A 26,853-nucleotide genomic window follows, 5' to 3' on the forward strand; every position below is an offset into this window, starting at 1 on the left:
ATCTTTTTGGCCCACTGATAGGCACTGTGAGAAACTCGCATTGTCTTGATCCTCAACCCCAGGGCTCTCAGTCAGCGTCCATTATGAAGAACGATCTGTTAACGAGATATGATTGAGAGCTTTGGCATTTGAGCCTAAAGGCATTGTGATGTATTACAATGCCTGCCACTGAGTTTGGCTCTCGGTGCCCTCGATGCCTCTCCACTGTTGAGGGTCACCGCCCGCCACTGGGTATATCAAATCAATACTTTGCTACATATGCTTATCTTCAAGATATGGTTATGCTCCCAGAAATTACAGAGGTCACACCAAGTAGATTTCCTAAGCCACAAAAGGAAATGACAACCTTTTTGAAGAACAGGAAAACTGATGGGTGCCTCTCATGTGGAGAAGGGTTTTAGGAGTCAGACAGTCCTGTCAGAAAATCTGTCATCAACCGGAGAAATGCAAAACCCCACCCTGAATCCCGAAATCAGAACATTTACACAAGTATTGGCTCTTAACAACAGAGCAAGATTTATTAGACGTTATTCTATCAATAATAAGAGTAAAATAATTACCATGATTATTAGAAACTCATCGAAGAAGATGAATAAAAGTGTGAAACTAAAATACACTCTAATCACATTTCATCATTCATTCCTTATTAACTAGTCTAAACCCTAGATCTGGTATAACTAGATAATTACAGCATTATTTGTTTTAGAATACCCATGCTGAATCACATACCTCCCTGCATACCTTTATGCAATAAAGCCTGAAGTCAGAGGTTGAGATTTCAGCATCCCTCTAGCAACCAGCCCTTACTCTGCCCTAATTACCGGTATTTTTTATACCTTTTTCTTGTGTGGTAGTCTATGGAGCAAGGTGGCTCTGCTCCTGCTTGATTCTTGTTTCACTTATGTTGCACGATAAACAGTCTTCTATTCATCTCTCAGTAAGCACATGGAAGATGCCACTGTTGCATCTCATCACTTCCTCTGTTACAGAACTGAACAAGGCCATTTATATGTGCTGAACTACCGCGAAAGGTATCTGCTGTAAAGAGTGGAACATCCCTTCTATGGCTTGTTAACCTTAGCTATAAAAATATGTGACACTTAAATGTAAAAGTGCAGAGGCCAGTGTTCTACAAGAATCCCATTACAATTAAACACTCCTAGCTTCTTGGTCCTAAACTACCGTCATGCAATCTAATGCACTCTATACACAAACACTAGTCATGTTAGCATTCAGTAACGCCTGTGCCGCATGTAACATCACATTTACTAAAAGCTTTGCCACACCTATCCGTATGTTGGTTGTCAATATGGTGGAGCCGGTCTATGTCCAGGTTGGTATAATTGACTTCCATTTTGAGACCTACAAGAACCATCTAGCTTGCGCAGTGTCATCCCTTGGGGGGTTGTCAGTGCTATATCACAAGTGGATGGTTTATCTTTAGGCATTTCATATGTCAGATGCATATGACATGCTAATAGTTTCTGCCACAATGTTTATTTTGACACTGAATGGATAACTATCATCTCAAATGGGAAAGGAACAAGCAATAAAGGAGAAAATTCTAGGGAACCTCGTAGAATGGGTTTCTTTATTTGTACCAGCCCTTTAATGTTACAGCAGTCTGCCCCCTTCTCAACACTGTAGACAATGCACAAATACCGAAGCAACACAATCCTAGACTTTATCTTCCATGGACAAATACATACTATACAATGACATATATATTAAGTATCAAAGTTATAATACTAATAGACAGTGTACCAATAGGAAGGCAAACAGAGCATCAGCGGCAAGGCACACTTTGCGGTGTACTTTTAGATCTATTCGGTTTGAATAAAAAAAAAATATACAATCGTGGACAGAATTAATTATTCTAGCCACAGTTTGATGTTACTGCCGACACGAATTCCTGATCAGTTCATTGTTGGTAGAATTAGCGTCAGGTTGTAGTCCTCCAGTTTGATATCTTCCATTACTATTTTCAGATTTTTTGTCATATTTTTCCACACTGATTACATTTGTCAAACTGCGAATAGGGTGCTGGCCGAGCAACCTGTTTTCTCTTTAAGAACTGAGGCTTTTGATTTTAAACATATTCACAAGAAGACACAGTTGGTATTTTAGCCTAGTAGGAAGGGTAAACGTGATTTATTTATCACACATACAGTTTTTCTGGATAAAAAATTACTGACAGCAAAAGAATAAAAGCTACAAGCAGCCATATTACAGGCAAAACTAAGGCTGGGACAATTTTGCTGACTAAGGCCTGGTTACGAGTGAGTTGGTTAGTTCATACCTAAGCGTAAACCAATGCTTACGCATGGCTGGGAATTACGAGTTGTTAGGTATTTAAGCTTCTGATAATTATCGGATGCGTTAAACAATTCAACCTTCCTTAAATTTTGGCAGGTATTTACCATTTCATGTGGTTTTTGGTGTGTTAAACACAAAAATCCATATGTTATTCCCCAGCAACCCGTAATAGGTGGAATTAATCGGACTCGAAAAATAAAAGTGCAATGTGGTATTGTTATTTATCATGGGAAGAGGTGCGGTGCAGCGGCCAGGGGGACTGACTAGAATCTGGAAATCACGGTTCGATCCCCGGCGCTAGCGGCAGATTAGCCCAGCACCATGTGACTCTGGGCAATAGCTTGCTTAATCTTCCCGACGGCCCCCAGGACCTAGAGACCCTTACGGGTGATTGTTTGCGCTTTACAAATGTGGATTATTATAAACACCACCTATACTCGTAATCAGAGCCTAAGTAAAGTTTGCCCCTTAAAACGTACAATAACATACTTGAAATATTGAACAGTAATTCACATTGTTCCAATTTCTAATTTATCTCAAGAGTGAATTCGACCTTTCCTTCATAGGGATCATGCGGATTGTCCGTGGAAATTTTTGATCCGACTATCTTGCATACAACAGGAATTTTGATGTTCCGTTGAACTTCCAGGAATTTCACTGCAACTAATGGATTTGTGTAGTTGGGCTAGACAGGAAATAAAATAAACAATGTTAGGCGTTAGGCATGATTTTATCAAAATTGCTGCACCTCTTTTCATTGGCACGTTCTGCTTTTATTCAGTGGTTGAACTGAACCCACTGTTGTCTGCTTGTGAACGCAGGCACCCATCAAGAAGCATGACGTGAAGAACAATTGTTACTTACCTGTAAACAGGTGGTTCTCCAGTATTGGTGTCTTTCATAGATTCACATGCTTGAATATTCCCCGTCGTCGGAGTGGGAGTCCCACGATAAATAATATAGCAATATATACAGTCATAATATATAAGTAATCATATAAAACAGAGATATAAATAGGTGATAAGCATCAAGAATGCCCCTATATGAAATCTCCATAGAGATACATGGAGAGAGAAAAAAGACATTCGCAGTCTATCTCTGTCATTATGTTGGTCCAAACTACGGCCAATCAGGCGCCAGCTCCTCTCTAGAAACCTTCTCCTCAGAGCTCCTCACCTCAGATTTTCGTAGCACCAGAGTAACTTTAGAGTTTATGAGGAGAAGAGAGTCTCTGAAGGGAGGAGGGAGGGTCGCATGTGAATCTATGAAAGACACCAATACTGGAGAACCACCTGTTTACAGGTAAGTAACAATTGTTCTTCTCCAGTATTGGGGTGTCTTTCATAGATTCACATGCTTGAATATAGAATAGATAGCAGTAACAATTAGCATTGTTTCCATAATCATATTAAACTGAAATCGTAATGACAATCAACATCCTTATATATATGATATCATTCAATATCTATATAAGTGCAAATGAGCCACTATTCAACGGTAAATGGAAACAATATGGAGGAGGGAAGGAAGAGGCTCACCTTATTTAAAAAGATTGCGAAGCACTGCCTGCCCAACTGCAGCATCCTCTTCGTTTAAAGCCGCCAAGCAGTAGTGTCTTGTAAAAGTATGTCTGCTCGACCATGTAGCTGCTCTGCAGATTTGATGTAAAGGCACTCCAGCAAATAAGGCGGTTGAGGATGACATTGCTCTAGTGGAGTGAGCCCTCACTGGTGACTGCAAAGGCTTGTTCGCCTTTTGATGGCAGAAGACGATGGCTGCTGAAACCCAACGTGCAATTGTTAGTTTTGTAACTGGACGTCCCTTGTGAAAACGCCCATAAGCTATGAAGAGCTGATCCGATCTTCGAAAAGAAGCTGTTCTGCTGATGTAGAACTTTAAACATCGTTTCACATCCAGGGAATGTAATTGTTGCTCCGCAGGAGTTTGAGGTTTAGCAAAGAAAGTCTTTAAGATCACTGGTTCGTTAATATGGAAGTCTGAAGGCACTTTAGGCAAGAATGTTGGATTAGTGCGCAGTACTACAGAATCTGGTTTGAACTGTAGGAAAGGAGGATTTATTGTAAAAGCGTGAATGTCACTGACGCGACGTGAAGACGTTAGTGCTAGAAGAAGAGCCACCTTCCATGTCAGATACATCAAATCGACCTTGTGTATTGGTTCGAACGGTGGTCTCATTAATTGTGCCAACACGATGTTAAGGTGCCACAATGGAGGAGGGCGTCTAACAGGTGGGAATTTACGAAACAACCCTTTGAAGAATTGATGCATTATCCTCGAAGAGCAAAGGGAAGTTGAACCATCCTGACGGAAACGAGAAATTGCCGCCAGAAAAACTCTCAAGGTTGCAAGAGAAAGTCCGGATTTAGCCAATTGTAAGAAGAACGGTAGCAGTTGTTCTGGTGTAGAGTGAATTGGATGAACCCCAGTAGATGCACACCAATGGCAGAATCTCCTCTACTTTAATTTGTACGTTTTCACCGTAGAAGGAGCCCTCGCCTGAGCCAAGATGTCTCTACAGTCCTGTGGAATATCTAGATGGGCAAATTCACAGTGCTCAGGTTCCAAGCTGATAAGCTCAGTGATGAGGGATTCGGATGACAAACTTGCCCCTTGCTCATTGTAAGTAGATCTGCACGAGGATGTAGAAGGATGGGTTCGCATTGGGAAAGTAGGAGTAATTCCGAGAACCATGCCTGTCGAGGCCATCGTGGGGCTATGAGAAGTAGATGGCAGGGCTGCCGCCGCATCTTCCACAGGACACGAGGTACGAGAGGGATTGGGGGAAAAGCGTAGGCAAACAGATTGTACCAGTTCATCAAAAGGGCATTGCCCCGTGACCCTTGATGGGGATGCCAGCTTGCATAATCTCGGCATTTCCGGTTCTCTGGTGTGGCAAAGAGATCCAGCTGTGGACGACCCATCGTTGAAATATCATCTCTAGAGTTGGTTGATGTAGCTCCCATTCGTGGGTCGATGGGGAGGACCTGCTCAGGGAATCCGCCAGAATATTGGATACCCCCGGTAGATGAACTGCTGCAATCGTGATGCGATGGTCGAGAGACCAGTCCCAGATCGACTGAGCTAGTCGAGACAGTTTCGGAGATTTTGTTCCGCCCTGCTTGTTTATGTAGTGCATGCAGGTTGTATTGTCCATCTGTATTAGGACTGTTTCTCCTTGGATCAAAGGAAGGAACGACTTGAGAGCTAGAAATATAGCCATGAGCTCCAACCTGTTGATGTCCCAGGTTTTTTGACATATCGTCCACTTCCCCTTTATTGACAAATCCTCCAGATGAGCACCCCATTCTTCTAGAGAGGCGTCTGTTGTTATTGTCATGTCTGGTACTACCGACAGAAATGAAATTCCTTTTGTTAGATTTGATGGCTGTGTCCACCATTTGAGTGCCGAATTCATACGGTCTGTGATGAGTACAACGTCGTTGAACGAGCCAGTAACTTGACGCCATTGGATGTCTAGTTCTTCTTGGATGGGGCGTGTCTTTAATCTGCAATGAGGGATCAAAGCAATACACGATGACGCCATCCCTATAAATGACTTTAATAGTTTTACAGAAACTGACCTTTTTGATCGTATTAGGGACACCAATCGAAGAATCCTTTGTAGACGGTCTTGGGAGAGAAACGCCTTTGTTGACACTGTATCCAATGTTGCTCCTAGAAATTCTTTGCGATGAGATGGGAGTAGTTGGGACTTTATGGAATTTATGGATAGTCCTAAGGAGCGAAACACCTCCTGACAAAGACGTGTGTCCCGTAGAAGTTGAGTTTCCGATTGCAATTTTAGGAGACAGTCGTCCAGGTATGGGAAGATTTGAACACCCTGGAGACGTAAGAAAGCTACCACAGGAGCGAGCACTTTCGTAAACACTCGAGGGGCTGATCGTAGACCGAAAGGTAATACCTTGAACTGGAAATCCTTTTGACCGACTCGAAAGCGTAGAAATTTCCGATGTCAATGTAGTATGGGGATATAAAAATATGCGTCTTGGAGGTCGATTGTTGCCATGAAATCTCCCTTTGAGAGTAATCGCAAGATCTCTACAAGCGTTAACATACGAAAGGATTGTTTCTTTAAATATTTGTTGAGAGCCCTTAAGTCTAGTATTGGCCTCCATTCCCCGTTCTTCTTGGTGATAAGGAAGAATCGGGAATAAAATCCTCTCCCTCTTTGAGATCTTGGTACTACCTCTATGGCTCCTTTGCGTATTAAAAGTTGAACTTGATGAAAAAGTTCTTTGATATGAGCCGGCGGTGGTCCGGTAGGTGGCGTGGGTGGGGGAAATTCGATGAACTCTAACGTGTGACCTTTTTCTACAATGTCCAGAACCCAACGGTCCTTTGTTATGGAGGACCATTGAGAACAGCACAGTGAGATTCGACCTCCAATTTTCTGGGACTGATGTAAGTCATTGTCTTTTAGGAGTGGAACCTCTGTACGAGGATTTCCCTCTGAAAGTCTTGGAAGACTGCTGCCGAGAGGATTGCTGTTGATTGTAGGTATAACGATTGGAACCCTGGTTGTATGGTCGATATTAATTGCTTCCTCTCCGAAAATTAGAGGAGGTGCTGCGTCCGCGTGCACCCCGAAAGGGCTGTTTCCTAAATTGCAATGTACCTAGAGAGCGAGCAGTTTCTGTATCTTTTTTGATCGATTGGAGAGCTTCATCCACATGATCTCCGAATAAAGATTCTCCGTCGTATGCCATATCCAATATTTTCGCCTGCACCTCCTGGCGAAAAGATGTCGAGCGCAACCAACCTTGCCTGCGCAATACCGCTGCTCCAGCGAGTTGACGGAAACCTGAACAAGCGATGTCAACTGCACAGTCAATTATTTCTTCAGATGTTCTCTCTCCCTCTTGAAGTAGCTTCACAGCTTCAGTCTTAGATGCATCAGGTAGCATTTCAACTAAAGCCGATATATCCGCCCATAGTTGACGGTCGTAACGACCTAAAATGGCTAAGGCATTGGCCGCTCTTACAGTGGTGGAAGCCATCGATGAAAATTTTCGCCCTATGGCATCCAAGCGACGTCCATCACGATCAGGTGGTGCAGTGATTGTAGATACAGGGTTTCTAGCCCGACGTTGCGCTGCTTGTGTGATTACCGAATCTGGTTTTGACTGACCAGTGAGGCACGCTGGAGCTCCTACTGGCGGCTTATACTTCTTCTCCAACCTAGGTAACTGTGCCGGAAGGCTATTTGGTGTTTTCATTATCTTTTTACCTTCATCCCAAATAAACTCAATAATAGGGATTGTCTGCGTCTGCTTGAAAGGTTGATTTTTAAAATCATACAGAAAACAATCCTCTTCTTTATGTTCCGTAGTTAATTTGAACCGTTGGGCCGCTCTATCCATCAACTGGTGAAAACTTGCAATGTCAACTGGTGGTGAGTCTCCTGCTACCACTGGAGAGGGAGATGGTGTTCGGGCACGGTAGTCATCCCACTCCGCCATATCATCATCATCATCATTACCATCGCCACCATCATCCAGGATCTCACCATCTTCCTTGTCTTGAGGAACTTCATCTTCATTGTCATGTTGAGTCAATGTCCGAGCTGATGATTGTATCAGCGGAACTGAAGGCGTTATAACTGGCACTGGCGCCGACACAGGTGTTGGAACCACTGGAACAGCAGGAACTACAGACTCTTGTGGTGATAAAGGAAAACGCCGATTATAATCATCCAACATGAGTTGAAGATTTGTAATAAGCGACAAGGGTAACGTCGCAGTATGTTCTTCCATAGGAATTTCTTCCTGATAAAACTGTTCATCCTCATCATCATCTCTTCCCTCCTGGCATTTTATTATCAAATCCGATGGACTGTGTGCTGTACCGAAAGATTCAGGTAGACCTTCTCCTGAATCTTGATCGGAATCAGTTGCGAACAAAGGTGAAGGAAGTTGAGAATCATCCAAGGGTATGACCTCATTTAACATATCCTGTTGGCTACTTGGTGGCAATGGCAACAAAGGTACAGAGGCAAAGGACGAAGTAGTTGTTGAAGGCGCGGAAGAACTTTGTGTATCTATGGACCTCTGCGCAGAAATTGTCGTTGCTGGTGTCAAAGACGATTTTGAAACCTTCTTAATCTTTATCTTCATCGACTAGACTGCCGTCGATGGGATCGGAAGTACAGGAGCCACTGTCGATCTCTTCGCAGACGGAATCGTCGACGGAACCAACGCTGGTTCCGTCGACGGGGCCATTGTCGACGGGACTATCGTCGACGGAATCGTCGTCGACGGAGTCGACGGGGACGACGACGAGGTCTTCTTTTTCTTCGTCGACGGAGCACTCGCCGACGAATCAATCGACGACGTAAGCGTCGACGAGGCAGATTTTGCAGTTTTCGACGACGATGATGTTAGCGTCGACGAGATCTTTTCCTTCTTCGTCGACGACGATGCAATAGGCAACACTGATGACACAGTCTTTATTGTACTGATAATCATCGTCGACGACGATAACGTCGACGGGACCGCCGTCGACGACTTTGATGCTGACGCCGTCGTCGTCAGAGTCACCGTCGACGAGCAGGAAACGGCGGATTTCGTCGTCGGAGGTCTCGTCGACGATGAAGCCAATTTCTTGCCAGAAATCAGGGAAGTCGATGCCTCAGCAGCCTGAGAACTAGGTCTCGTGGGCGATATCGCAGTAGCCATGGATGAAGACATGGCAGATGTCATAGAAAGAGACATTTTCTTCTTCTTAATGAAAGGAGAAGGTAGATCTTGAACACTACTGCGTTTTGAGGCTGTGAGGGAACGGCCAGAAGTAAGGCTTTCTACTTCAGAAACCACCTCATCCTTATCTTTCAGTCTCTGGAGCCACAACAAGAGTCGACCTTCCCTGTCTTTAAGAGTCTTTGTAGAAAAAGTTCTACAGAATTTACATTTACCCACTTCGTGGTCAGGGTAAAGACAGTAAATACACTTACTGTGTGGATCTTCTGAATATAAGCGCAGCTTTCCACAAGAGGAACAAGCTCTAAACAGAGACTTCTTACTTGAAGACATGCTGAAGAGAAAACTGAGCAGAGCTCAGGGAGACTCCCTTTCACACGACGTGCGGTAGAAAATCTGAGGTGAGGAGCTCTGAGGAGAAGGTTTCTAGAGAGGAGCTGGCGCCTGATTGGCCGTAGTTTGGACCAACATAATGACAGAGATAGACTGCGAATGTCTTTTTTCTCTCTCCATGTATCTCTATGGAGATTTCATATAGGGACATTCTTGATGCTTATCACCTATTTATATCTCTGTTTTATATGATTACTTATATATTATGACTGTATATATTGCTATATTATTTACCGTGGGACTCCCTCTCCGACGACGGGGAATATTCAAGCATGTGAATCTATGAAAGACACCCCAATACTGGAGAACAATGTATCAGCCGCAGCCCGTGCAGGTAAGAGCAGTGGGGTCGGTTGGGGGGGATTTCGACAGAAGACGGCGAAGAAAAATGAATTATTTATTTAATTTCCCCTCGTGGTTATCCGTCGAATTCCCCCCAATACCCCCAACCCGGCCCTACCGCTTCACCGCTCTTAATTGCATGGGACGCTCCTGCAAAGTATAACTGATTGATTCTCTGCCAAGAAGTTGGCATGTGACAGTTGTTTTTTAATACGTCTTCTTCTATAGGATTTACTTGTCTCGCAAACTACAGTTCTTTCTCCAATTAGAGTGCGAGGTTCTCTTTGCATAGCATAATAAAACTTAAATTCTAATTTCCTCAACTCTGAAATTCACTACCTCCTATTTCAGTTTAATTATTCTAGGTAACTAATATCTGTGACCACTAGGCAAACCTACACAGCTAGAACATCTTCATTCATACCGTGGAAGCCCTGGGCCTAAGTCAACTTGTTTCTGGTCCCATTCATGTGTAAAGCCACGCTCAGCAGCGGCGGCTGGCTCAGGTAAGCACGGTGGGGTAGGGCGGGGGGCGGCCGACGGATGACGGAAGAGGTAGAATTAAATAAATAATGCCTATTCCGTCGTCCGACAGCTTCCCCCCTGCCGCGACCTGCCCCGCCCCATCATCCCACCGCATTTCCCTGAGCCGTCCACCGCTGACGCTCAGTGACCAATAACTGAACTCACCATTAACAACAAACTACTCACAGCCAAACCTTCCGCCTTGCTCAGACCGCTATCTCATTCCTTTCTCAGTCCACCATACAAACTTCTGCTCTTCCCCCTTAAAAGCAGCCTACACTGCTCTCGGGCCTGTAATGAAGTTTCTTCCCTCTCCAATGCTTCATTCTCACACAACTGAGAATATGCCTCTGCCATTAATACAATCCCAGCTATCAGCTTGTCTGAACTCAACAATCCCCTCATAGTGCTCTGAACAAGGATGCCCCCTAGCGAGGAATCATGTTCTCAGTCAATTTCAATTTTTCAATGTATTTATTAATATGATTTGGAACTTCAACGGTGGTCCACATAACACAACAATACAAAAACACATTTTAAAACCCAAGCAGATAAAATTGTTAAAAACAGGGGTAGATACAGTACTTTGAAACAATTCGGCCTCACAATAAAATTCCAATGTTATGATTAAAAGGAGGCAGCCGCCTCAGAAAGTGACGTCGTGCATTGTGAAACGTAGAATATACAATATTTACATGCTTAAAAACTTAAATTGCATGCAAAACAAATCACTAACTGTATGGAGGACAGTAACAATAAAAAATGACAACATACATTATATGGCACAATCCAGACTGATAGTACATACAAATTCATTAGTACACATTAAAAAAATGTCTAACAAAATAGGAAAATCTTCTCACATGTCATTTCATTAGGGGGAGACATAAGGCACTTGCGAACCTCCAGAACAGAGTGTATATATTATGTTTGAAAAACAACGGTTTTAAAAAGTAACCCTGTGAATTGTGCAATACAGGACATACAAATAATACATGGTTTAGATCTTGAATGTAAAGAGGCAAAACTCGCATATTCTCTCCTTTTTTGGGACTTTGCCAGTAATCACACGAAGGGAGAGAAAATCAATTCTCATTAAAAGGATCAGTCTCCTGAATGAGGACACAAACCAGCCCTGGCAAATCAGTCCCGGGAGGGGGCGGGGGGGGGGGTAGGGGGGTGCTAGTGTGAAGCACTGCTGCAACTTTTGTTACAGGGGGCTGTTTCACAGTTAGACGCCCGAGTCTACGTGGCCAGCGTCAGTGACTGAGCTGTCCGCACTATCCTTTGAATGAACGTACCCAGCACACATTGAGAGACCAGGTGGATCAGCAGCTCGTCCACCCTTCCAGATTTATTATTTTAGAGTCTGAAGGTTTAAATGGCACAGAGAAGTATTGGCACTTCTTTACTGTGAACACAATAAGCCTGCAAAATATATCTTCTTTTTTTTGAAAGAATTATACACATCATTTGTGACCTGCTGGCCTTATCTTCATTTGATACGTCTATCATCTTTTTTGCAGAATTGGTACACTTTGGCCATAATCTTCTGGAAGTGTTTGAATCTGGAACCTTATCTATTATCCATTTAACATTTGCATATGTGGAAATACTTACCAAATTGAGCACAACATTCAGTGGTAGAACTCCTGAGGAAGGCAGTGTCTACCGAAACGCGCTTACAGACAACTTGGAAACCACCCTAATAATCATGTGTTCAATCAGATTGTTTATTACATTCTCTTTAACTTTTCTATGAACTGTATCATTATCAAATAGATCATATATCAATATGAGTATTAGATTAGAGTGTGAATGTGTGATGGATGTATGTAGTTAGGATGTTGCACTATGATAGTCTCTGTAGGACTGTATCCATCATGTCTTATATTTTAAATATAATCATGAATTTTGAATACATTGTTTTTGTATTTTTCTAAATACTAGTGTCACTACTTTCATTTGACATGTTCTGATATATTTTTATTGTTCTGAAGTTGCCCTAGATTATTTACAACACAAACCAGCCCTGGCAATTCAGTCGGACCGGGAGAGGCGGGGGGGAGGTAGGGGGGTGCTAGTGTGAAGCACTGCTGCAGCTTTTGTAACAGGGGGCTGATATTGCAGCACCGCTGCAAAACCAAACCCCTGTAACAAAAACAGCCTCCACTGCTCCAAAACCGGCCCACGCCCTTCCAGCCCACCGGGGAAAAAGCTCGATGCCCGCTACAGCTAGTCTGGCCCTGCAGAGTACTGTCATGTACCACCTGGTTTCGGGTGCTACACTGGCACAAAACAGTGTCTCTGGCCAAACTTATTCTCTACAGAGAATTCAGATCGAGCCAAAAAGTTTCCTTTGCCACCTCGAGGAAGCTGAAGAAGGCTGTTATACCCTACTTAGTTGTACAATATGTACTCCAGCCCTGCTGTCTCTAGCTGCTCAGCCAGAGCGTGAGATGGTCATGGAATGTTGGTGTGCCTTTGATGCGTGGAATGCCTGGGTGTCTGAGTGGATGAGTGTTGGCAGTTAGAGATGGGCTGAGCAGCTAGGCAGGCTGCTCCTGGTGGGGCTGGTACCACACTAGGCTGGCTGGATTAAAGACAGATGTGACCTGTACGGGAGACTGAATAAAGAAGACTTAATAATACCTCCTGGCTCCAGGTGTCAATCTTCATAGATCACAACATAATTTTGGCGACGAGCGGACTTGGACCCTAGAGACTCCTGGTACAGTACAGAAACTAAGGAACTACAAAGAAACTTCAAGAGAAACGAAGAGATCCCACAAGTAACTACATCTACAAAGAAAGTATTTCCAGGCAAGCCAGCGCTAGCCCCACCAGTGTCCTCACCAACGGACGCCCCACCGACAAGTGTCATCACCAATGACACAACAGCCTGGGAATACTACAGCCACCTAAAGGATTACAGTGAGTTGGAGGAGTAGTTCAACTACAACCGAATTTGGTGTTCCAGCCACAAAAGGATTACAGTGAGTTGGAGGAGTAGTCACTACAGCCAGATTTGGGGTTCCAGCCACAAAAGGATTACAGTGAGTTGGAGGAGTAGTCACTACAGCCAGATTTGGTGTTCCAGCCACATCTATCTACAAAGACCACAGTGACTTTAATTGAAAAGGTACTATGTCACAAAGATCTCCATGCATTAGTAGCACAGATGGTCAATGCTTGATGCCTGACAGGAATTTCAATCTAGGCGAGTGACAAGAATTTCTACCAAAGTCAGTACATCAACTTGATACTACATGTTATTGTGCTGCAGCCTGTTTAAAGAAACGTGTTTAAAGAAACGTGGGACCTGCCCCTGGTTTGTCTACCTCTGGATGTCTGTTCTATAGGTGAGGTGCCAGCTCAATGTCTTTGGGCACTCTTTGGCCTCTACACGTTGGTTCCTGTCTACATTGGTACAGAGATCCCCACACGGGGCCTTCCTCTGGATTTCGCTAGCACAAGGTTAGCTCATACTGTCTTAAAGCAATGTTTGATGCCTGTCAAGTATTTGCATCAAGGTGAGTGACTTGATTTTCATCTGGGGATAGTGCATCCACTTTGGACTACGTGCTAATTTGGGGAATGCTGTTTGAGAAAATGAGGGTCTACCTCTTTATTTGGGCACTTAAGGGAAGGTGTCATGATTCCTGGCTGCACTGTGCAAACGCAAGGGCCGGCCCGTATGATTCCCAAGCACAGGGTTAGCAGTGGACTTTTTCTGCGTTTTTCTTCTATTAGAGCTGGTTGGTGAATCAACATTCCCTGGCTATCCTCTTTACTTGTGCAAACATGGTGGTAAGCCAATTTCTTAATTTTTACGGTTCGTGGCTGCCCCTTGGACTCTTGGCAGTTTAACCGCAGCCTTCATTTTCAAATTTAGTCATGTCATGAGACAAGCCACGCACGCGCTTAGCTTTGTCCAGCTACAGGGTCGCGTGCAGTCCTCCGGCGAAGTTCCCTGTGTTCTTTCATCTTCAGTGTGACGTACACGGCTGCCTCAACTCCGTTTTCTGACTCTTGTGGATGTTTTGGCGCACGGACGCACGTGAGCCACTTGCAGCGACGTCGACAGTGTGCTGCCATCTTGTGGTTGGCGGACGCTATTGTCTTTCCCCTTTTGGTGGTGCCTGTTTGCTGCAGAGTTGCCAACCACGCGGCTTCTTTCTGCCAACTACGGTGGTCGTTCTTCAATTCAATAACGTTTTGTGAAAGTCGACATGAGGGCCAGGTACAACGCGGTGTCTTCACGACTTGAACATCATCTGCAATCGGCGACTTTGGAATCTTCTTGTAGATCCTCCATTTCATGGATGTCGGAGCTATTGTACAGTGTTCCTGCTTGCCACACGTCACAACCACTTTTCCTGCTACGAGTTGTTTTTTTTGCCACCAGCTATTCTTTTTCTTTGCAGCGAAGTCTTGAAGGTGACCCAATTCTGTACTTTGGTAGTGACTTCAACATACACATCTTGACAGCGTTTGCAACGTGTGCTGTTTTTTTTTTTTTTTTTAAAACCTTTATTCTTTAAAATCAGTGACACAGCTATTCAGCCGACAACCCGGAGGTACGGCAGCTTTAGAAACACAACACCTGCGAGTGTCCACATTACACAGACAGGAGAATCAAAGGTTCTATTTTAAATAAACACAAACCCAAACCTGAACATAAGCAAGGCGATAAGTACTGAAAGCACAAAAAGGGTTCCCATCGGGGGCGCGAGCCCCATTTCGTCCATCAGACACAGGTCTATGATAAGGGAAAGGAGGGGAAGTCAGAGACTCAAGAAGACAAACACATACCAGCGAGGAGTACAAAGCCGGAAAGAAAGCTAAGGGGAGAGCTGCTCCTCAGGCGGGTCCGGGTCTGGGGGCAGGCATATGCCCCTTCTGTACTGGTTCCATCGCCCCCATACAGAGTGCCATGTACGAGGGCGCCCTCGAGCACAGTACACTGTCTTCTCCCTAAACATGCTCCAATCCATGTTTTCCATCCACGCTGTCAATGTAGGAGGCCTAGGAGAGCCCCACAGGCGAGCGATGTCGCGCTTGGCTACCATGTTCCCTAGGGTCACCCACTGAGTCTGTGCCGCGTCGTGGTCAGTAGGACCCCAAACATTCAGGAGACAGCACCGCGCCTCCGGCTGCATGACGATGCCCGTCACCTCCCCCATCACATCGTGGATTCGCTTCCAAAACTCCATAATCGCACCGCATTCCCAAATAATATGTAGGAAGGTGCCCACCATACCACAGCCTCTCTTACATAAGGCCTCCTCAGAGAAACCCATATGGACCAGCCTGGGCCCTGTCACGTAGATCCTATGAAGTATTTTAAGCTGCACCAGCCGCAGGCGCGCGGGGATCGCAACCTCTTTGGGAGAAGAAACTGCATACTGCCAATCCTCATCATCTAGTTCGAGGCCGTCCCTGGTCCATTGATCGCGCAGCCCTAGAAGAAGATCCGCCCGAACATTAATTAGTTTCTTATAAATGAGCGAGATCGTACTCTCTGGCATATGGCCATCCAGGATCCGGTCCTCTAACGGAGAGGACTCGGGCACCTTCTCCCCCTCTACAAGGACTGACCGCAAGGCGTGGCACACTTGAGCGTATCGGAAGAACTCCGTACTCCCTAGCTCATATTCCTTCTGCAGCTCCTCGAATGAGTTTACCCTACCCTTAACCAAAAGGTCTCCAACCCTGGATATACCGATCAAGTCCCATTTCTCAAACCCTTTTGTATGCCAAAGCTTTCCCAGAATATCGGAGTCAAACAGAGGGGTGGCAAGGGTAAGCTTACCCTTCCAGCCCAGTGAATCCGTCACCACCTTCCATGCACGGCCACCCTGGTGGGCCCGGTAAGGGTTAAGTCCGACGACTTCGAGTACAACGCTCTGTGGTAATTACCCCCACGAAGCAACCATCGGTCCATGGCGTAGCCGGGGCTCAGCGCCGGACCATATACACCATGGTTAATCGCACTCAACTGAGTGGCCCAATAATAACGTCGAATGTCTGGAAGCGCGATACCCCCGTCATACCACGGAAGCGTCAACTTAGCAATCGCTATGCGCGGACGCGCTTCCCACAATAGCGCGTGCTGGTGGCTTTCGACCTCACGGAAATAACTGGCCGGGACCAAGTCAAGGGTATTCTGCAGGGCATAGAGGAAACGGGGAAGAGACATCATTTTAAACAGGGCGGCACGGCCAAGGGGGGAAAGCGGCAACCTCCGCCAGCCCGCCACGTCCCGTCGCAGACGTGCCAAGGGAGGGAGCAAGTTCTTCTCGTATCGTAAAATGGGGTCGGTGGAAATATAGATCCCCAAATACAAAAAGCCCTGCCGGGCTATCTGGATCGAACAGTTGCGCGGGACAGGCGGGACATCCCCACACAGGACATACAAGTATGACTTCCCCCAATTGATGACAAGACCAGAGTTCCTACCGAAAGAAGTCAAGACGTCACAAACCACTATCAGAGATTTCTTAGGCGAGGCGAGGTATAGCAGAATATCGTCGGCGTAGAGTGAAATACGGTCTTCGTGGCCAGGCGACCAACGAAGCCCACGTATATCCGGGTGCCATCGTATCCACGCCGCCAACGGCTCAAGGGCAAGGGCGAACAACAACGGCGACAGGGGACAGACCTACCGGGTGCCTCTCTCGAGCTCGAACGGTGTCGACGCCCGCCTGTTCACCACGACGCTAGCAAGAGGCCCCTCATAGAGCAACCTCACCCAGCCTACAAATCCAGGCCCAAAGCCGAACTTGGCTAGCACAGCCCACAGGTATGCCCACTCCACCGTATCGAAGGCCATCGTGGCATCGAGGGACGCCACCATAGCCGGCTCCCGTATCGTGCCCGTCCTAGCAATCACTCCATGAAGGCGTCTAAGATTCAGTGCAGTGTTACGGTGCGGGATAAAGCCCGACTGATCCGGGTGGATCAAGTCGCCCAGTACCCGGACCAGGCGGTTAGCAAGGATCTTAGCAAGGATTTTCGGCTCGGCGTTGAGAAGTGATATCGGCCGATAGGAGCCACACTTGTCCCGGGGCTTACCGTCTTTATGTATTACCACAATCGTCGCCAGCCGTTGATCGAGCGGAAGAAACCCAGTCACCCGCGCCTCCACGAACATGGCGCGCAGGTGAGGAGCCAACTTATCCGGACGAAGCTTATACAGCTCAATCGGCAAACCATTTGGGCCCGAGGCCTTACCGGAGCGCAACGCACGGATAGCACACGCCACTTCGTCTACAGTTATGTCTCCATCGAGGTCATCCCTATCGATGGCAGAAAGGCAGGGCAGAGCGATATCGCGCAGGAGGTCACACGAGTCCTCAGTCGGCCTATCCGAAACCGAGGTGTATACCGTACGAAAATAGTCCGAGAAACACTGAACTATACCGTCGGGGTCAGTGACGACCTCTCCCCCATCCATCGACAACTCCGGCACCACTCGATTAACACGCTTTTTTTTGTCCAACCACGCCAGCAATTTCCCGGCCTTATCACCAACATCGTACAATCGACCCTGCTGCTCCCTATTGAGGGTCTTGGCAGCGTTCGTCACCAGATCCCTATATTCCAATTGCTTCAAGCTCAAATTATGCAGTGTGGCCGGTGCAACATCCTCTTCCAAGGCCACTTCTAAAGCCGCTATCTCGTCCTCTACTTGCGTCACCTCGGCGTCCCTCCGCCGCTTGGCGGCCACTACCAAGGAAAGGGCCTCCCCTCTCAATACAGTCTTAAAAGCTTCCCACAAGGACACCGCAGATTCAACTGAACCCTGATTATCCTGAAAATAGTGATCAACAGTCTTCAGCAACGCACTGCGCAGCTTGGGGTCACGAAAGTACCAGGGGTTAATGGGAGCCACCCTGCCCCCCACCACCCGGCCAACATCCAGACGGGCCCACACCGGCGAATGATCAGATATGCCCCGCGCCATGTGCCTAGCCTCAGACACCAATGAGGCGTGCGCAGCCAGAGTGAGCAAGTAATCAATCCGAGAGAGACTCCCGTGGGCCCCGGAATGAAAGGTATATTGTCTCTGAGTGGGGTGCCGTAGCCTCCAACAGTCTACCAGACCAAAATTATCTATAAAGTCGGGAAGCCACTTCTGAGCACCCCCGGTGTCCCTGGGCGGGTACCTATCGAGCATTCCAGATCCAACCACATTGAAGTCTCCTCCCACTATTAGCAGCCCTTCGGGGAGTTCCAACAAGGCCTTGCCCAGATCAGCAAACGTGGAGGCCTGCAGGGCAGGGGGGACATAAACAGAAACCAATACCAACGTACTACCCTCCCACCTCCCCGCCACAGCCACAAATCGCCCCCTGTCGTCAGCGATGGTGGAGTCAACCTCAAATGGTAGGGAAGCTCTAACAAGTATGCCCGCACCCCTGGAGCCCGAGGAGAACCCCGAGTGAGCAATGAATTTATAACCCTTTCTGTTAAGTGCACAACATGTATTCCCTATAAGGTGGGTCTCTTGCAGGAGGACCACATCTGGCGAGGTCCGTTTCAAGAATTGCAGGACTATCCCCCGTTTAATACGATCCCCTAAGCCATTAACATTCCAGCTAATTATGTTTAAGCCCTATCCCCCATCCCCAAACACAAAGAGACCTCCACCCCCCCCCGGAGAACCACGATCGGACAATAGTGACAACAGTTGCTACGCCTTGCAAGAAAACCCCCCCCCAACAACCCCAACATCCCGAATCCCCCCCCTCCCTGCACCCCTGCGTCAGCTTACAAAGCCCCCCCAACTTGCAGTGTGCCTGTCGCCCTATCTAAAACAAATCTACAAAAAGTACCCCAAGGGAGGAAAGAGCTCCTATCTTCCCCCCGCCGCCCTCCCATTACTGCAGTAGGGTGCGAGTCACTGTCCGGGGCTGAGTCAAAACAGACCGACACCGGAGGTATCACTTTTGTCCATCTCGGTCGCCTTCCGCTCCATCCACGCGGTCCCGGCCGGGCTGTCGCCGAGGGAGCGCATCCAACCAGTCCCCTGCCATGTCCGGTGATTCGAAGAAGAAAGTCCGATCCTCATACACCACACGTAGCCTGGCGGGGAAAAGCATAGCATACTTCAGGTCCATCTCCCTAAGCCGCCGCTTCACCCCCAGGAAACTCTGCCTCTGTTTCTGCACCATCTGGGTGAAGTCAGGATAAAAGCTCACAGAGGCATTCTGAAAAGGCACCGGGCCTGTCACCCTCGATGCTTGCAGGATAGCGTCTCGATCCCGAAAATTAAAGATCCGGGCGACAATCAGCCGCGGGGGGGCTCCCACCTTAGGCCGTCCGCCAGGCACTCGGTGAGCCCGCTCAACCGCAAAGAACCTGCCGAGTCCCTTAGGCGCAAGATGATTCACAACCAAGTCCTCGACGAGTAAATCCACGGAGAGGTCATCCGAAGTTTCCGGGACCCCAATAAGGCGCACATTGTTGCGCCGGGCCCGACCTTCAAAGTCTTCGAGCCGGCGGGCGGAGAGGTCATTCGCGGTTCGTAACTTACGAACCTCAGCCTGGAGTTCCGAGACATCGTCCGCGAGGCCAGTAGCCTTGAGGTCCAGGGACTTGACCCGCTCATTGGTTTTGCCCAGGTCCGCGCGAATCAAGTTGACATCCACCAAAATCATGTCCACCTTGTGCGCCAGGGTCTCGAACTGTCGCCCAATCGAAGATTGCATCCCATCTATCGCCCCCTTGATACCCTGCAATGATAACTCCGAGGCTGGGGATGAATCGGCCTTCTGTGCTTCCAGCGACTGTCCCGATCCACCAGGCCACCCCTTCTGCTGGGCATAGCGATCCATGTTGTTGGATTGGATATAGCCTCCCCGCCTGGTAGTCTTAGACTTCGGCTTGTCTGCCTCCGATTTGGTCGACATCTCGAACGGCTGGGCGGTCAGTAGCAAAAAGACGTCCCTCAATCAGCCAAAGGAGACAGGGTCAATTAGAACTTCAGCAGCCAGCCAGAATCGAGTGGAGGTCTTCCAGTTAACAGGGGATCGGCACGAAGCACTCCCAACCCAGAGCAAGCCAAGGGCGAGAAAGCGAAAGTGAAAGTGCAGCGGCACCCGTCCGCCAGTTCACACCTCCCAAGGCCGCTGTTGTTCAATTAGTGGCCGGGCATCCTGCCAACGCAAGCCCCTGGCATCCTTCGGAGGTAGGCCGCAGTCTTCCGCCATGCACAACTTCGGTCCCCGGTGGGCGATCTTAGCCCGGACAACGTCAATCGCCCCAGCCATGACTCATCTGCAGGATTCCGTGCATGAAAATCATGATTTAGGACAGGATAATTGCAGGAGGGCGCGAGGGTCGCGGGAGCTCAAGGCTCACGCGGCCATCTTGGTCAAGCGCTAGGCTCCAACGTGTGCTGTTTTTGACTAGCTGCATGTGTTTATTCAGAGCCTTATCTGGCAAGTCATGACAACCTGACTGTGTATCGAGTCTGCAATAACAAATTTGTGGGTTATTCTGTACACATGAACATGCTCCATTAACTTTACCTACAGTGTGGTCTATGTCTCGTGACAAATGGTTGGCATTGCTTATCTTTGTAATCGTTTACGCAACTTGGGTATAAGTGTGCAGTAACCTTTGTACCCTTTTACGCAAGGGAAGTCTTTGTCCGGCAAAATTCGGATGAGGAGTCGCTCACCAGTGGTTGTATAGTGGCATCTTTGTTTGTTTTCGAGGGGCATGTTTAGATGTTTTGCCTAAGGTGTGGTATTCAAAAGAAATATAGTTCACATTACTTGGAGTTTGAGTTAATATGTGTTTCTTCTACAGCACATTTGATGATGTGATGCCACAGGATATGCTTTTCTTAGGATGGGTCTTACATTAGTTTTTGTGGTGGTCTTCACAGTTGGTCCCGTACCCATAGTATGGATGTGAGTAACAGCCCTGTCCTCAGTTATGTTTTGTTACTCCTACATGGGGGTACGTAATCTCCACAAGGATGTTGGGACATGGGTTCAGTTCCCATACATACACAGTACCTAGGTTAACCCTTACACTGGGTTGGGATATGGTATAGTCCATTAACAGTTGCGCGCAGTACTATTGTACATCCCTTCACGGGCGTCTCTATTTTTGTTTCCTTTATTCTTGGGATTGAGGTTGTAGGGTATTCTGTTGTTGTTGTAGTACTTTATTCGACATATAAAAATATCATAAAAGTGCAGTGCAATGTGTGATAAAAACAGATTAAAAAAATTATACTACAACAAGTGGCTTCAGTCCATACATAGTAAAAAAAAGAGTAAAAAACAGCGTGTAAATACACGTATCAATTCCACATATCCCCTGTAATTAATAGAGTGAACAATAATAGTCACAGGGTCAGGGGAGTGGGTGGTTAGCTTGACGGTGGTGCGCCTTGAGCAGCCTGCGTCTTAATCTCCAGGCCCATCCCAGGTATTTGGCAGTCCCACAGATTACACTAGGGACAGTAGTGTCGTAGGTCAAAATACGCAGTGCAACCCTAGCGGACCTTACACCCAGATTATTGCAAACAGGTTTAAGCCACCTAAGTCTTGGTTGCCTGTACGCCTGGCAGGCAAACATGAAGTGTCCAATAGACTCTGTGGGCGAGGCACACCCTGGGCAGCCTTTTGGGTGTGTGATGACCTTACTCCAGCGGGTTTGAAAATCATAGAGTGGGAGCGTGCCATATCTCAATTTGAGATATAGAGATCTGTCTTCAGGTGATTCAATGAGGTCCATAAAGGATTCCAGGCTGGGAGCTGGTTTTGTATCCAGGAAGTTTACAGTAAGCACACCCTCCTGGTTCCTTAGGGTATCGGCCGTGACCCAATCCCAATAGATTTTTTTTATCGTAAGTTTGGGAGGGGGAACCTGGCTCGCCCAGGCTTCTTCCAGGCCAATCATCTGCAGATGTTTTTTCAAGTTTGATACCCATGGAATCTTATGGTCTGCTCCCAGATTTAGTAGCTCGTCCAGGGCAGAGGCAAAGTGGTGGAGTTCAGGGGATCTTCTAATCCTTGCCCAGTATAGTATAGGGCGCAACCTTGCCATGTTACTGATGTTTTGTCTGCCAAGGTCATTACGGAGAGGAACCAGCGGGGTGGACAGGGGAAGCGAGACTAAGTCCCTAAAGAACTTGTTCTCGGATCTGAGTAACTCTGACAGATTTTCGAAACCCCACAATTCCGCCCCGTAGAGCGCTGCAGACAGTGCCTTCCCCTCATAGACTTTAACAGCCGCAGCTATCGGCCTGCTATATGAGAGCCTCTGATGTCTCGATATTGCACCTGCAGCTCTTTTGTGGACAAGGAGCATTTTTGAGAGGTGCGGGGCCCATTTAAGTTTGTTATTTACCCTCACTCCGAGATAGTCAAAAGCGTCCACTAGCTCAAGAGATGTACCATTGAGCTTGATGTTGTTCTTAAAGTTTTTAGAGGGAGATAGCGCCATCAGTTTAGTTTTCAGCGTGTTTATTTGCAGCCCCCTGGAGTCGCAGAACTCTGAGAAGCGGGACAACAGTCTTTGTAAGCCCATAGGGCTTTTCGAGATTAAGAGAGTGTCGTCAGCAAAGAGTAGGGTAGATATTTTTTCCCCGCACAGGGTTGGGGCATCGACCCTGTCGTCTCTCAAATAGTCTGCCACACCATTTATGTAGAGAGAAAACAGGGTCGGGGCCAAGACACAGCCCTGGCGCACACCTTTCTCGACGGAGATCCTCTCTGTGAGCTGCCCCTGTTGTCCCCACCTGACTTTAGCAAAATTGCCTACGTGGAGACGTTTCAGGAGGTCCAGAATTAGGGGAGGGATGCCCAGGTCATGCAGTACCTGCCACAGCTGTGAGCGTGGCACCAGGTCAAAGGCTGTTTTTAAATCGATAAATGCCAAATATAGGCTGCCTTTTTCGATGACCACGGATTTCCAGTATATAATACAGAATCTAAAGACCTGGTCAATGGTACCTACTCCCTCCCTAAAGCCTGCTTGTAGATGGCTCAGAATGCCCTCCTCGTCTATCCACTCCTTAATCCTAGTCAAGAGGACTCTGCCAACCACTTTTTGAATTACGTCGATTAAACTAATCGGTCTGTAGTTGGCAGGGTCCCCTCTATCCCCTTTCTTATAAATAGCCACCACCTCCGCCCCCTTCCAGGAGTCCGGAATTGGGCAGCCTAGAGCTAGATTTTTTAGGATCCGAAGGATGAATTCAGCCCAGAGATCTTTTTCATGGAGCAGTAGATCACCTGGGAGACCGTCGGGGCCAGCTGCCTTTCCCGGGGCAATTGTATTAATTGCAGAAAGGACCTCATTTAGGCCAAAGACGGGCTCTAATTCCAGATGTTCCGAATGCTCCCATACCGGCAACTGCTCCTCATGGCCCTCTCTTTCCCTAGATAAATAAAGGTTAGAGAAATGTGAATGCCATTGGGACCCCGTTATATGATTCGGGATTGGATCTGCCCCGCCCCTGGTGCTGATGTTTATAAGATTCCAGAAGGGGGATGAATCTTTTAATAGGGCTGCGACCTTTAAATCCTGCCAGAGGGATTCGTCCCACATACGCTTTGCCTTTCTTATGGTGGTGTAGTACATTTTCCGGGCATTGGAGATAGCTAGCTGGTCCTTGGATTTAATAGCTCTAGATAGAGTCTGTCTCTTAGCCCTACAATCTTGTGAGAACCAGGGGTTTTCTGTTGTTGGGGGATGCCGCTTTTGATCCCCCTTTTCCTGAGTCACGAAGAAATTCCCAACCTGTGCTACCGTCCGATGATAGACTTCTAAGAAGTCATTATGGGGGAGAGTCTTCGAGAGACAGCCTGTGGGCAAGTCCAGAGCAACAATGCCTTCTTCGACTATGCTTCTGATTTTACACAGGTCCCTCTCTCGCTTTACCACCTTTGGCCACTTCAGGCGTCTGTTGCAATTGGTGGGGGCGACCTCTCTAGCCCCGGGCCTCTGAATAGTTGGGAGTTCAATAGAAGTAGTAACCAGCCCTCGCCTGAATTGCATAAATAAGGGATTGTGATCGCTCTCGGGCCTATCAACCACTTCCATGTCACTGAGGTCTGGCCAGAGCTCTGTGCTCAACAAGATGTAATCAATGCGTGAGGGGGCGCCAGTTCTTGTGAATGTGGGGGCACCCAAGCCATCTGAAGGGGTTCGTCCATTTGTGGCCCTCAAGTTGAACTCCAGAGTGAGAGCATTAATTTGTACAGCTCTCTTTGACCATTTTTTCAGTGGTGGAAGAGTTAGTTGGGGGATACCCTGCTTGGAATCTATAACGCCAATACCCAGAATGTCATCGCTGCTCAGGGGCTCAAAAGTGCAGTTTAGATCCCCGGCGACTATGACACCCGCCTTAGGGGCGATTGCTGAGAGTTCAGACTCCAAAACTGAAACAGTCTGGCTTACTTGACCGCCAGGGTTGCCCCTAGCATAGATGTTGAATATATCAAGAGGTATTTGATGGACTAGTCCCTTGATAGAAATATGCAAAAGGTCATCAGATGAAGTTACATGGCTCTTGACTACCCAATTCAAGCTAATATTAACCCAAATTAAGAGGCCCCCAGAGGGACGACCTCGTATGGACCTAGTAGCTGGGACAAAAAAAGTAGTAAATCCTGATCTATAGAGGGGGACCAGACTCCAGGTTTCCTGAAAGAGGATAACGTCGAACTTGTCGATGAAATCGCTCCAATCAGGATCTGGAAGGTTCCTCCTTAGCCCTGCGATGTTCCATGATAACATCTTAATAATACCCGAGGGGGATGGCATTAGGGGGGTCCCTGTGTCTGCTGCCGTACTAGCTTGGCAGCCCTCATCAGCTATCAGACTATTAGTAACTTCGCCTGAATCAATTAAGAACGGGTTGAGAGCTGAGATGGTATTCGAGGGTGGGCCCACTACAGAATGCAGTGTAAACGGATGTAGTGGGGATCCTGTATATGCATTATGTAGTCAGTCTACTTGTCTTAAGCCGGAATCCTCATCCTCCCTCTGATGTGTCCAGACAGGAGACTTGCGAATCTGGATTGAGGAGTGAGCGGGGGGTGAAGTCCTATACTCAAGCAGGAGTAGGTTTTCAGCTAAGACGGGGTCCCCAAAAACAATCTCTATGCAGTCAGAGCCAGAGTGTGCCCGAGAAAGCCTCCTTACCCTTATGATGTCCTCTCTAATGATTGATCTGCAGCCTCTTACATGTCTCAACCAGTGTATAACTTTATTATGTAAGGATTCGCTGTTTTCAACGATACAACGTGATGTCAATTTTGGAGCGTTGGTCATGTAAACAGGAAAGCTGTTATACACAGGGTAAGGGGTTGCCGGGGGAGCTGGGGTGTAAGGTGTAGGGTTGTTACTACAAGACAAAGAGGATCTAAGAGCGTGTCTAGAGAGGGGAGCTACAGTGGATAAACCTGGCAGGTCAGAGCGTCTCAGCATGTCTTGGGAAGGCTTGGAATGGACATTTCCTCTGGTATTTCTCCCCTCGTCATGCGCACCCAGATTGGTATGACCAGAATTTGTTTTAGGGAAAGTAGGCTTGGGTGATCCAACCTTCTTTGTAGAAGGAGCTACCCCAGGATCAGATGGAAGAACAGGGGGAGACAAAGAGGGAACCCTGCTCAGGATAAGACACTCCACTCTCTTTCCAAGATCAGCCACCAGCTGCTCTAATCTCTCGATTCTACCATAGAGCGATGCCAGATTGTCAGCATCACGCCCGGTAGCAATCGGTGGATCCACTATGGGCTCAGCAGCCTGGCTAGATAAATGAGACAGGTCAGGGTCGAGAGAGGCAAACCTGTTGGTACATAGTAAGGCTTGGAGGGCAGGGTCCGGAGTTATTGGGACTGCTTCAGGGGCATTCGAGGTAGGCATGGCCTGCGATGAAGTAAGTTGCAGGTCAGGAGTAAGGATGACGGGAGCGGGGTCAGACTTTTGTTGTTTTGTCAGGCGCTGGGTATGAAACATAGATGGTATTGTACTATTGATCTTTGGGGCACCTTTAACTGACTGACTCCCCGCTTGCTCGTCATGTAGTGTATCCTCACAATCATGTACGATCTCCTCTATTCTGGTCAGGATACAGTTCATAGCGGCGTGGACATTCTTCTTTGGCTTTTTACCCTTTTTACCAGTGCTCATCAGCCCTCCCTCTACAGCTTTTCTTTTACCCATGATTGTAGCCTAGCAGCAACGGCAGAGTACAAGCTGTTAATCCGTAGATAAACAATTTGCAGGAAACGAAGGTCAAAGTTCCGCAGCAAACAGACCAGGTCCAGCACACACTAACTAGAGGTCATTTGCCGTAGCACAGTACCTTATCTGCAGCGGGGGAGTGTAGCGTCCAGCACTCCTCGATCAGGGGGAAGCCCGGCCCGACCTCTTCCGACCTCGGACGGCCTCAGACGACCCGCCCTTTGCCCGGGCTTAGCCCGGCGTCGCCCGCGCGCGTCCCGCGACGCGGGGGGAGCCTCGCTCTTAACAGAGCCTCCGTGCGCGGGAAACGCGTAGCAGC

General features: G+C 47.5%; 1 protein-coding gene across 1 annotated transcript in view; it reads right to left on the reverse strand.

Moving 5' to 3' along the window:
* Positions 1 to 1,574: 1,574 nt before the first annotated feature.
* ATP4B (ATPase H+/K+ transporting subunit beta) overlaps positions 1,575 to 26,853 on the reverse strand; it is a 113,938-nt gene continuing 88,659 nt past the window's right edge. The window contains exon 7 of the mRNA XM_085622735.1: positions 1,575 to 3,001. Within this exon, the coding sequence (XP_085478861.1) occupies positions 2,843 to 3,001 (159 nt within the window). The 3' untranslated portion in view covers positions 1,575 to 2,842. The remainder of the gene's footprint in view (positions 3,002 to 26,853) is intronic.

The sequence above is a fragment of the Triturus cristatus genome, chromosome 8, assembly GCF_964204655.1.
Source record: "Triturus cristatus chromosome 8, aTriCri1.1, whole genome shotgun sequence".
Taxonomy (NCBI): Eukaryota; Metazoa; Chordata; class Amphibia; order Caudata; family Salamandridae; genus Triturus; species Triturus cristatus.